Source organism: Lutra lutra, chromosome 1 (assembly GCF_902655055.1).
Source record: "Lutra lutra chromosome 1, mLutLut1.2, whole genome shotgun sequence".
Taxonomy (NCBI): domain Eukaryota; kingdom Metazoa; phylum Chordata; class Mammalia; order Carnivora; family Mustelidae; genus Lutra; species Lutra lutra.
The window spans coordinates 135,096,443-135,109,263 of record NC_062278.1 but is presented as its reverse complement, the minus strand read 5'-3'; the positions used below and the strand labels follow the sequence as shown (position 1 = coordinate 135,109,263).

Here is a 12,821-nt window from a genome sequence, read left to right as displayed (position 1 = left end):
AGAAAGAACTATCTTTACTCTCTACCTAGTTACTTCCCAATTTTTTTCTTTGCACTTGAAGCCAAATTCTTGGAATTTTTTTTATGGTCTCTCCTTTTATTCCTTCTCAAATACATTTTTCTCTCTTCTTTCTTTTTTTTTTTTTTAATAAGTAGTATTTCAGTTTTATTCTAAAATTTTGAAATTTATATAAAGTTATGTATGTATAAGTATGTGTATATTTATATTCTGTATACAGTAAAGTTGCCTTTCTACCTCAGTCCCCTATCACTCAATTCTCATTGTACCTCACTACCTACACAAATGCATAGGCAGCCACTGTTATTAATGTCTTAGGGTTCCTTCAGGATTTCCTTATGTATATAAAGCAAATATGAGTATAGATATTTATACTTACCTATTCTATTTTCTACATAAAATTAAAGAACATTACTCATCCAGTTCTCACTGCTTTGTTCACTTTTTATTTCTTGGCTCTTTATGAGTACATGGAGATTATTCCCATTTTGTGACAGCCACATTCAATTTCCTTGTTAATTAATGCCTAGAATCAGACTTAATGACCCTTCCCATTTGCTGAAGACCCATTATCAGGCCTCATTCTTTTCTACCCTTGTCTTCCCAGAGTACCTATCTTTTCTGAGTGAGTCACTACCTTTCAGGCCTTAATGCCAGGATTTGCCCTTCTACTATGCACATCACAGAAAATTGTAGAAAGAGGTACAAGGATTATGGAGAACCTTTGAAGTTCCAACCAGATAAATGGGAGAATGAAAGAGCCAGAGCCTAGCTTCTATATTATCCCTTTATCATCTCTGAGGACTCCAACCTTTTAACCTATGTGCATTTTAAATGTTTGCAATGTCTACATTGTACCTTTTACCCAGAACAAATACTGGCTTTATTGTGGTCTCACAGTCTATGTTTTAACCATCTTGGTCTCCTAAAAGCGTAGCAGATAGTTGTTCACATTTATTACATAAATATACCATTCGCTCTAGCTGTTTCTTTATTCTGCTGAGTCTCTTTCTTCTAAAGCCTAGTTGAGCAGTCGTGAAAGCTATCATATTGGTTCTTAATTCTTCCAGTGTCCTCACTTGTCTCTACTCAGGAGTTCAGTTACTCTCAGAATTTCAACTGTTATATTTGTGAATGATTTTATACGCTTTTATTTCATTTCTTTTTTCTCTCATTTTCAGGACTTTTAAATCTATTTTTAACATCTGTGTATCTAATGTATCTAATGAATTTGTGTTTATTATGATAAATTTTGTTACAAGACATTAGGAGATCTGCTCTATAGATGAAGAAACTTTTGTTAATCAGAGGGATCACACAACTAGGTAGGAACCCGTAGGTAATAATTAGAGCTATGACTCAGAGTCACTGCATTTGATTATTCCCTGGAACCTCACTCTCAAAACATGGAATGCAAACATTAGGACATCTGAATTCTAGCCTTGATTCTACTGTACTAGACTTTGATGTTAAACGATTCTCTGTACCTGTGTTTCGCTATCTAGAAAATGAGGAGGTTGAACTAGATTTCTAAAGCCCCTTCTTACTTGCTAGCTGTGATCCTGGATATAAATCTAAGGTTGCTTACAGTGTAGGACCTGTCACCAGTTTCTCTATACTTTTAAGAGCCAGGGCTATTTCTGTCTAGTTCGATATATACCTGTCCTATGTTTGGTTGCTCCTTCTGTTTGGGGTTTAGGTACCAAATCAGTGGATTTTATATAAGCAATAGATTCCACTCCCCACCCCAATTACATAATACATTTTTTTGTCTTACGAAGTGCATTTATATTCTGTAAAGGATAATTTTTGTCCATTGACTCAATGATTTTTAAATAACCGTATGTAGTTGATTTTTTAAAAATTCTTTAAACCTTTATGTATAACCCAGAAAGACATGTGGGTTTGTTCATTTCTTTCTCAGTTTTTTTCCTAAGTCTATAGCTACTGTATCCATTTTACAAAATAATTTTATAGTACTAATGCATTTTTAATCCTCATTGGAGAAATATTTTGATATATTGCTTTATAACATGATACATTCATTAGTAAAGAAATGTAATGAAGACTTTGTAATGGTCTGCCTTTTACATAGGAATATTCTTATTTTGAGTTTTTAAGACACATTCTAAAATGGGGACTTATTTTACTTTAATATGCTCTGTATAAAGGTGCTTTTCTAGTTTATATATAAAGTGATGTTTCTTTTATTTTTAATAAAAATAACTAATACCTTTTTGGCTAGTTTTGTTTTTATAACTTAGTAATTTATTTTCAGAAAGTATAAAAAATAAAGTACCACTTTTTCAATTGTTACTTATCCAATTTGGACTATAATATATAACTAATATTTCAGGCGATTTATTTAAAATATTTTATGCAAAATATTTCAATTTATTTTTTTCTTCTTGTTGCAGGAGCTAGAGTTAATGCCAAAGACAGCAAATGGTTGACACCTTTACACAGAGCAGTTGCATCTTGTAGTGAGGTATGAAATTTCTCTTAGTAAATATATTGTATATAAAAGCATTAAGTAGGCTTGCCTTTGAGCCCATATTCAAATTCTTTGTTTTCAAAAGAAGGAAAAAGCAACTAAAAATACCTAGACTGGGGGCGCCTGGGTGGCTCAGTGGGTTAAGCCACTGCCTTCGGCTCAGGTCATGATCTCAGGGTCCTGGGATCGAGTCCCACATCGGGCTCTCTGCTCAGCAAGAAGCCTGCTTCCCTCTCTCTCTCTCTCTGCCTGCCTCTCCGTCTGCTTGTGATCTCTCTCTGTCAAATAAATAAATAAAATCTTTAAAAAAAATAAAAAAAATAAAAATAAAAATACCTAGACTGGTTATTTTACTTTAGAATTTGTACAGACCAAGTTAACTGTTCTCCCATCTCTCTTTTGTGACAAAGTTCTCTTGGAGAGTGTGAACTGCAGAGAGTAGAAAACCCTTGTCATATATGTCCTACAAGAGAGATTACTTTCTATACCTATAAAATCCTCCTCAGTCTTTTTTCTCCTGAACATGCTGCAAGGGTTCTCCTGACCATGATCAAGAAATAATCTCAGCAGTATATAACAGTTCACTGAAATATTATTTAAACACCGGGGGCGCCTGGGTGGCTCAGTGGCTTAAAGCCTCCGCCTTCAGCTCGGGTCATGGTCTCAGGGCCCTGGAATCGAGCCCTGCATCAGGCTCTCTGCTCGGCGGGGAGCCGCTTCTCCTTCTCTCTCTGCCTGCCTCTCTGCCTACTTGTGATTTCTCTCTCTCAAAATAAATAAATAAATAAGTCTCAAAAAAAGAAAAGAAATACTGTTTAAACACCGAAATTAGCGTCAAAAACATGACATGATCTCACATTTTACCAGTTCTAAATATACAACCTAAAAATGTTAGGTATCTCATGGGGAAGAACAGTTTCTTCTTCTTTATAACACTGTGTATGATTTGTTCTTCAAGATAACTGACATTTTTGGAGAACATTCATTTTTATGTTTTTCATATCTTCTAGTCCTCTTGATAGCCGTATAGGATAGATATTTTGAGGGAATTGTAGCTAATGGTTTGCCAGAAACCACTCAACTTTTCAATTGCAGAGATGGACTGAAAACACTGGACCCTCTTTTTTCTGTCATCTTACTCTCTTTCTAAAATTATTAGATGTATTTTATATTAACGTGCATTTTAAAAAAGCGTTGTGCCCAGAGAACTCTTATCTCTTCATTCTTCTTTGTATTCCTCATTGTGAACTATGTGTTGAGCCCAGAACAAGTGAAGAGAAGTACGGGCACAGTGGCTGGGAAGGATTTCAAACCCTGCGATGTGACAGAGGCAGTGTTAGATGTATGTAGCCTTCTAGTTGGAAGGAGGAGGGAGGGAATAGTAATAGGTGGTATGCTGTAGCACACATCTTACTGTGGATCTGGGAGCTGTTGAAATGTGGAACTTGGATCTGGAGAAACTGGCTGTACTAGCTGTAGGATCTTAGGCAGATCTGGGGATTATAATGAAAGCTAAGACATTAACCAAAATACTTTGAACAATGAAATTCCATGGGAATGTTAATTAAGTTTGTGGTTACCCCTCTTGTAAAGAGTTTCTATAAACAAGGGCAGTTAAGGAAGATAAACATACTATCTCTGGAACCTATTAATAAGTTAGGCCTATCCATATTTTAGTATGACTCTTGGAAATATGATTTTTAAAATTGGTGTTTTGCCAACTTAAGTCATAAGAAGGAACACTTTGGTATATTTGTAGAGATTGTAAAACAGGCTAAAAATTCTTAAAGAAAATAATATTAGAGGAAGATGACAGGTTCTTCCCAAAGACTTGACAGCTGATTTTTAAAAACTGTATGCTTAGCCTGAGCTTGAGGGCAAGCTATAGGCTGGAAAGCAGTGATCGTTAAGAAGTTTCTTAAGTCTGCTTTCAGCCTAAAAATTACTGGGCTGTGTAGTATATTACTCTTTTGCAGGAAACCTAGTCAAGATTATCAGTTTCACCCATGTTCTTTTAATTTCTTCAGTTACATCCTGGGAGCAAAAGAGAGTTATACTTTTTTTTTTTTTTTTTTTTTTTTTTTAGATTTTATTTATTTATTTGACAGACAGAGATCACAAAGTAGGCAGAGGCAGGCAGAGGAGGTGGGGGAAGCAAGCTCCCTGCTGAGCAGAGAGCCTGATGCGGGGCTTGATCCCTGGACCCTGAGATCATGACCTGAGCCAAAGGCAGAGGCTTAACCCACTGAGCCACCCAGGCACCCCAAGAGAGTTAATTTACTTTAATAATTTGATAATCATTAATAGTTATATTAATAATTAATATGTCATACTTATTACATTATGTATTTATATATTTTATAATTATACATTATATATAATATATTATGGTATTTATTAATAACATTGATAATTATTAATAAATCAATAATTCAATTAATTTCATTTAATAATAAGTATAGCCACAGAGGGTTATGGAAAAGACAAAATTTTAGGTAGCTTTGGTTTATGTTTTTGAGATACCACGAGAGAAGTAAACCCTACAACAGGGTGATCAGTGACTGTTTTCTCAGTCCTCCAAGGCCTCTGGAAGCTAACACCATTGTAGAGCATAGTGGAGAAATTAATTCATTGCACAGAGGATGCCTTAGGGCTAATTCCTTCATGGTACCTAGGTTGAGAATGGCTGCTTCTGGTTTTATATCCTGAGCTCCTCACTCTCCCTCAGTGACATGGCTTCCACACACTTCATATTGGCTGGCTGATTTGTTTCATCTCCACCAGTGGTTTGTGACTTCCATTCTTCTAATGGAGTATACAGTTCAGCTCTCTATAAATGCAGAGTATTCTTCTGAATAGATTGATTTCTGAGTATTAGGACTTTGTGTATGTGTCTGTGTTTGGGTTTTGTTTGCTTGTTTTTTAAGAAGCCCATTACACTGCTAGATCTCTGGAAGATACACACACATACACTTTTTTAACTTAGCTCAAGAAATTACATCTTAGTTCTATCAAGAAACTGAGTTTATATTATCACATGAGATATTAACAGCCCATCCAGCTATTAAAGTTTATTTGCAAATGTGTTAGCCCTTTTTCCTGTGCCTGACTTCAGATCAATGGGAAGAATTGCTAAAAAGAGCCACAGATGGCTAGTGCTCCATAGACTCCTCTAGATTGACCCGAGTGATGAACTCTTTAGGTAAAATTATTTAAACCTTGGTCATCACCCCATATTTCATAATCTTATTAGAAGAAGTCTCCTAGGATATTTTCTTAGATATTTTTCCAAAGTCAAGGCATATGTGCAGCATTTCTTACACATACACAGTGTCTGATAATGGAAAAATTGGGATTGAGGTTACTATGGTAATTATTTGCCATTAGTAAAACCATGTGTACCCTTTATTATCCCTATATCATTTTCTGAAAGCTTATAATGTAATAATGTGATCTAGAATTTTATTAGGTTATGACATCAGGCTCATTGATTTGTAATTTCCAGAAATTTGCCCTTTTAGATGGCTCAGTCTGTTGGTGTCCACTCTTGATTTCAGCTCAGGTCATGATCCTCAGGGTTGTGAGATCGAGCTGTGAGTTGGGCTCCACATTGGGCATGGAGCCAGCATAAGATCCTCTCCTTCCCCCTCCACCTCCCCCCCACCCCGACTCTTGCATGCTCTCTCTAAAAAGAGAGAAAGAAATTTGCCTGTTTGATTTGGTTTAATGTGTCCCATTTGTAGATTTGATTTTTCTGAATTTTCAAAGATGACTGCTGTTGTGATCTGACATACTGTTCTGAGTGATAATAGTTTTGGTTGCCATAACAAAATATTACAGACTGGCTGGCTTAAACAACAGAAACTGATTTTCTCATAGCCTGGAGGCTAGAACTCCTAGATCAAGATCCAACAGAGTCCATTTCTGATGAGGGCTGTCTTCTGGGCTTGCAAACTGCTACTTCTCATTGTGTATTCGGGGGTATCTTTCTCTTCCTCTTCTTAAAAAGCAGCCTGTCTTATCAGATTAGATTGCCTCCATTCCATCTCATTTAAGTTTAATTAGTTTCATATGCTTAGTTAATTTCATATGCTTAATTAGTTCATATGCTTTAATTAGTTTCATATGCTTCAGCATATGAGTGGCGGGAGAACGCCATGGTCTATAGCAATGAACCCATGGTTCAAACTTTGCTCTCTGTTGATTCTAGGATCTTAGTAATTGTGTTTATAGCCTTTCTTAGGTACCATCTTACCTTCCCTTACCTACTGTATTTATTTCTGCTTTTCAGTGAAACAGAAGAATAGTTTTGATTTTTCTAGTTCTTGCTAATGGAACATAAGTATTCTCCAGACTTTTCAGAGGATTTAATGTATGCAGTGTGAATTCCAGAGTGGGAATGAATAAGGCAAGCCTGGCATCTATAGTATGCTGTTTGCCTAATTTATCCAATTATAGATTGTTCATTTTGTTTTTAATTATTTTCTGGTATATCCATTAGCACACTAACTAACATTTCCCAGTATAGTGTTAGTTTTAATCCTCTGAGTCACAGGATGCCATTCGTGAGATGGAGAATCCTGATGGTGTGTTTGTACCATTTCCCTTCTGTATCATTTTTTCCATATTCCTTTTTTTTAAATTGCAGTATAACTTAAAGTAAATGCAGAGATACTGTGTATAGTCTTGAGTTTTGACACAGGTATCCATCCATGTACCCACTCTTGTAACTTTTTTCCAGTCAAAATATGGAAAATTTCCTTCAGGCTAGCAAATTACCTCATGTCCCTTTCCAGTCTTCCTTGTCCCCAGAGGCAACCACTGTTCTGATATCTTCTACCATAGGATAATTTGGCTTATTCTAGAACTTTATAAAAATGGAATCATACACTATGTATTCTTGTGCTGTGAATTTTTTGTTCTACTTAATATTTTTGAGAATCCTTCATACTGTGTACATTTGTTGCTGAGGAATATTTCATTATATGATACACAACAGTTTGCATATCTGCTTTTTGGTTCTTATGAATAAACCTGCCGTGGCTGTTCTTGAGTAGGTGGGTCTTTTTAAATTTCTCTGGGGCAGGGGCACCTGGGTGGCTTAGTGGGTTAAAGCCTCTGCCTTCAGCTCAGGTCATGATCCCAGAGTCCTGGGATCAAGCCCCACATCGGGCTCTCTGCTCAGCATGAAGCCTGCTTCCCCGCCCCCACCCCCCACCCCCCGCCTGCTTGTAATCTCTGCCTGTCAAATAAATAAATAAAATCTTAAAAAAAAAAATTTCTCTGGGGCAGATAGCTAGAGTAGAATTTTGGGGCCTAGAGTATGTTTCCGTATATATCTTTCTTTGCTGGCTGATTTCCTTAGGAGATTGATAGACTACTGGGCATCTCTCTAATCTTTTATCAGTCTTGTTAAATACTTACACTATTTCCCATATTTCAAATAGTTCTGATTACTTTTTATTTGAAAGGCACAAAAGATATTTGTGAATCACAGATAATAGTATTTTTAGTTGTCTTCCTTCCTACTTGACATATTCATAGTTGGTTGATGCTTGTGAACGCTTTTTAATTTTGTTATTTTTGTTTTTTTTAAGAAAATCAAGGGTCAACGGGGGGCCTGGGTGGCTCAGTTGGTTAAGAGTCCATCTCTTGGTTTCAGCTTAGGTTATGATCTCAGGGTCCTGGGATGGAGCCCCAAGTTGGCTTGGGGATTCTCTCTCCCTCTCCCTTTACCCCTTCTCCTGCTAGCTTGCACATGCTCTCTCTGCCTCTCTCTCTCAAATAAATAATCTTTTTTTTTTTTAATATTTTATTTATTGGGGTGCCTGGGCAGCTCAGTGGGTTAAAGCCCCTGCCTTCAGCTCAAGTCATAATCCCAGGGTTCTGGTATCGAGCCACGCATCGGGCTCTCTGCTCAGCAGAGAGCCTGCTTCCCTCCCTCTCTCTCTGCCTGCCTCTCTGCCTCATTGTGATCTCTGTCTGTCAAATAAATAAATAAAATCTTTTAAAAATTATTTATTTATTTATTTGATAGATCGCTAGTAGGCAGAGAGGCAGGTTAGGGCAGGGGGAGCAGACTCTCTGCTGAGAGATTCCAGGACCCTGAGATCATGACCTGAGCCGAAGGCAGAGGCTTAACACACTGAGCCACCCAGGCATCCATAAATAAAAAAATCTTTAAAAAAAAAAAAAAAGGACAAGAAAGAAAACCAAAAGTCAGTATTACTAGGCTTAGTTCTGATTCTGGTCTTTTTCGTTTCATGTGTACTTTGTCATTCATCTGCCAAAGTTAGGATTATCAATGCAAGGAGAAATTATTGCTAAGTTTAGTTCTGACTGTAGTGCTTAATGTAGATAGCATACTGGGTTCCTTAGTATCTAGCCATGAGTCCAATTTATAGATGTATTGTGAAGTTTTCCTTGTGCTTCTGGGAGATAAATCCCTTTGGATAATAAGCTTTTAAATAGACTTGTTAACAAAAACTTTCTCACAGCATCTATTTCTCTATCTTTCTCTCTGTCTCTAATAAACTAGATACTAGTGATTTTTCCATTTGTAAAATATAATGTATACTAATTTGGGAGATAGTATGCTTTAAATTTTTATATATTTTATTATAAAACAATCAATTCCTTAAAACCTTTGAAAGTATAAATTAATTGTATCTTATTATCTAGAAAAACAAGAGAATCAATGAACACTTTTTTGTTTCTTTTTTTTGAGAGCATGGGCAAAACGGGGGAGAGAGAGAGAGAGAGAATCCTCATGCAGACTCCCTCCTGAGCACAGAGCCCGACATGGGACTCCATCTCCCAACCCTGAGATCATGACCTGAGGCAAAATTAAGAGTTGGGACATTTAACTGACTGACCCACCCAGGCACCCCTATAATGAATGTTTTTAAAGAATATTTATCAGTATCTGTTTTTGCACATTTTGATCTTGTTATGCCTTTTAAAGGAGGACAGAAAAAGGGAATGTTTTATCTCAGTGCATCTTTTTTTTTTTTTTTAATTTATTTATTTGACAGAGAGAGAGCACAAGCAGGCAGAGAGGCAGGCAGAGAGAGAGGAGGAGGAAGCAGGCTCCCTGCTGAGCAGAGAGCCCGATGCGGGGCTCGATCCCAGGACCCTGAGATCATGACCTGAGCTGAAGGCAGCGGCTTAACCCACTGAGCCACCCAGGCGCCCCTATCTCAGTGCATCTTATAACAGCTCTGAGTAGTACTGCCTTTAGTCCAAAATATTTTGTTTTCTTGGGTAAATTCCTACTTATTTATAGCAGGTTCTGCCAGACTTTTTATTTCCTCTGGAAATATTAGTTCCTTAATATATATACAGTTTCTAAAATTGTTAACTCGGGGCACCTGGGTGTCTCAAGTCAGTTAAGTGTCTGCCTTCAGCTCAGGTCATGATCCCAGGGTTGTGGAATTGAGTCCCCCATTGGGCTCCTTGGCTCAGCAGGGAGCCTGCTTCTCCCTCTGCCTGCCACTCTCCTTGCTTGCATTCTTTCTCTTTCTCTCTCTCACAAATAAATAAATTCTTAAAAATAAAATAAAACTATTAACTCATTTGTTTTTTGTAACTTTTATCTTCATATGTTTCAGGAAGCAGTGCAGGTACTTTTGAAGCATTCTGCAGATGTTAATGCTCGAGACAAAAATTGGCAAACCCCTTTACACATAGCTGCTGCTAATAAAGCTGTAAAGTGTGCTGAAGCTTTGGTACCTCTTCTGAGTAATGTAAACGTGTCTGATAGAGCGGGGAGGACTGCATTACATCATGCAGCTTTTAGTGGACATGGTGAGGTAGGTGGTGTTCGATTAGACAGTGATTCTCTCTCCTTTCATCCTGCCACTCCCCACCCCAATAATTAATGAACTTACCCTTTTTAGTGATTCAGTCCATGGAAATAGAAAAAAAAAACTTTCTTGTTTGTTTTTATCTAATTTTGCCTTTAGCAAATCCTCAGACTTCTTTTCATAATAAAATTCATGATATAAATTTCCCAAATTGAGAAGTTTACTTCTCAGATAGAAACCATGCTTTTGAATTTCCTGGTCAACCTGAAAAGACGAAGGAGAACACTGTCAAGAATACACAATGTGAAAAGTACGTCCTGTTGTGGAAAAAATAATACAGGAAGAGCAGTTTTATAGGGTTCCCAGAAGGATAGTAGCAAAGGAAAAAAGAGTTTGGAAAAGATGTACTTGTAGTTTATTATCAACATTTAGTCAGAAATTTTTTGATAACAGACCCTCAAAAGAAAAAAATCTAAGAAAATTAGTATTTAGTTATACAACGAGCATTGCCTAATGTTAGGTGTTGTAGTGGCAAAGAGTGGGGTTTATGTGTACATAGAAGGCTTAGGAAAGAAGAAAACACAAGAATTACAAGAACCTTTGAGGACAACTTGTCCAGTCCTTCATTTTTGTTGCAGACACAGAGACTCAAAGAGGTAAAGTGACATTGCCAAGATTCCATGGTTGAGAGCTAGTGGCTGCAGTGCTGTTTTCTCTGTTTCTCTGTTTTTTGCAACATAAAGAATCCTTGTCTTCACTGCAATTAAGGTCACAGTTGTGTCCCTTTTTTGAAACATGGAGTGCCCTTTTCCATGGGGGAACCATTGTAAATATGGTTAGATGGAATAGAAATACTGTTCTTGAAACATTATGAGGTAAGCAGACTGCATGGAGTGACCTTCAGATCTAATCATATTATAGATAGTGCATTTGTGTTTGAATTCAAGACATTTCTGGGATAAGAATGCACTTTATATTTTAAAAACACCTTGGGCTATTAAAAGAAATAAACCTATTGTTAACTATTCCGCCTTTAGACCTTCCAGATTTGTACTTCATTGTTCATAAAATATCAGGACACAAAGTAGCTGTTGAAAGATACTGAAACCTGCTCAATAACACCCATTGCAAATCTTTTTTTTCATATTTTGTCTTACTATTTATTAAATTATGTTAAAGAGTCTTTAAGATTTAGTCTAGCTCCTTCCTTTCTACAAATGCAGAAATTCAGTGCCAGAGAGATTGAGATGAGTAGTCCTCATAAGGGACATTCATGAATAATTCTACTTCTGAATTTTGATGAAAATTTATTTTTATTACAGATGGTCAAACTACTCTTGTCTAGAGGTGCCAATATTAATGCTTTTGACAAGAAAGATAGACGGGCTATTCATTGGGCAGCATATATGGGTATGTACATTTTGAATTTCATTTTCTGACATTATGTACTCAGGAAAATTTGTATGTTTTAGTTCCTGCATTTGGTATGACATCTGTTTTTTAGGATAGTGGGAAGTTACACCATATCTAAATTTGCTGCCCAAGTGGAACCAGCCTGGTAGTGGGAGAGGTTTGCCAGAACAATAATGTATTGGGTCCTCTTCTCCTAAAAGCTGATTAAAAATAATTCTTTTGGGGTGCCTGGGTGGCTCACTGGATTAAGCCTCTGCCTTTGGCTCAGGTCATGATCTCAGGGTCTTGGGATCAAGCCCCACATTGGACTCTCTGCTCAGCAGGGAGCCGGCTTTCCCGTCTCTGCCTGCCTCTCTGCCTACTTGTGATCTCTGTCTGTCAAATAAATAAAATTTTTAAAAAATAATAATAATTCTTTTTACCTTTAAAGGGAGAGACACCCTAGACACAGGTGTGGGAAACATAATTTTTGTAAGTTGGTGTTTACTGAAAGCCCATTCTTATATCCATCCTTGTTTTTATGGGAATATTAAGGTAGAAGTTAGGAAGATGCTTTAGGAATCCTATTATTTTGGGCCACCACTGTGTTGAATAGGCATCATCATGTTTGATTTCTACAACAGTAATTTCATAGAAAGGAACTAAGGCTTAGAGTATATAGGTTTTTCTGTAGTAATATGATATATATGTTCTTGAAAAATCTTAGGATTTGCAAAATTGCACTCTAAACTAGCAAAGCTCATGGGAAAACAGTCTTGTGGTAGACCACCCCAAACCATGCAACATTGTGACCGGGCACTACCAAAAACATTAATTGGTTCTGGAGGTAACTTGGACAGCCAGAGAGCAGGCAGATCTTGAGCTTTCCTCAAGATATTTTTAAGTGCAGAAAAAGAGCAGAGTAGAAATGCTGACTCGTGGGTGCTAAGACCATGCATATAGAAGTACATCTCTAAGCATGGAGGAAGTATAACCTGCCCTTAACCTTTCAAGTCCTATAAGGCCAGCATTGTACCTCTGGAAGACATGGATATAGACATTAATTTTTCAAGTTTTCCGAAATAAAACTGAAAAAACAACTTCTTTTTGCA

The 12,821-nt window shown here is 36.9% G+C and overlaps 1 protein-coding gene across 1 annotated transcript in view; it reads left to right on the top strand.

Annotated features, from left to right (window-relative positions):
• Positions 1-12,821, top strand: part of ANKRD28 (ankyrin repeat domain 28) — a 201,476-nt gene that overhangs the window by 128,071 nt on the left and 60,584 nt on the right. The window contains 3 exon segments of the mRNA XM_047737492.1: positions 2,436-2,506; positions 10,123-10,323; positions 11,640-11,727. Coding sequence (XP_047593448.1) covers positions 2,436-2,506; positions 10,123-10,323; positions 11,640-11,727 — 360 coding nt within the window.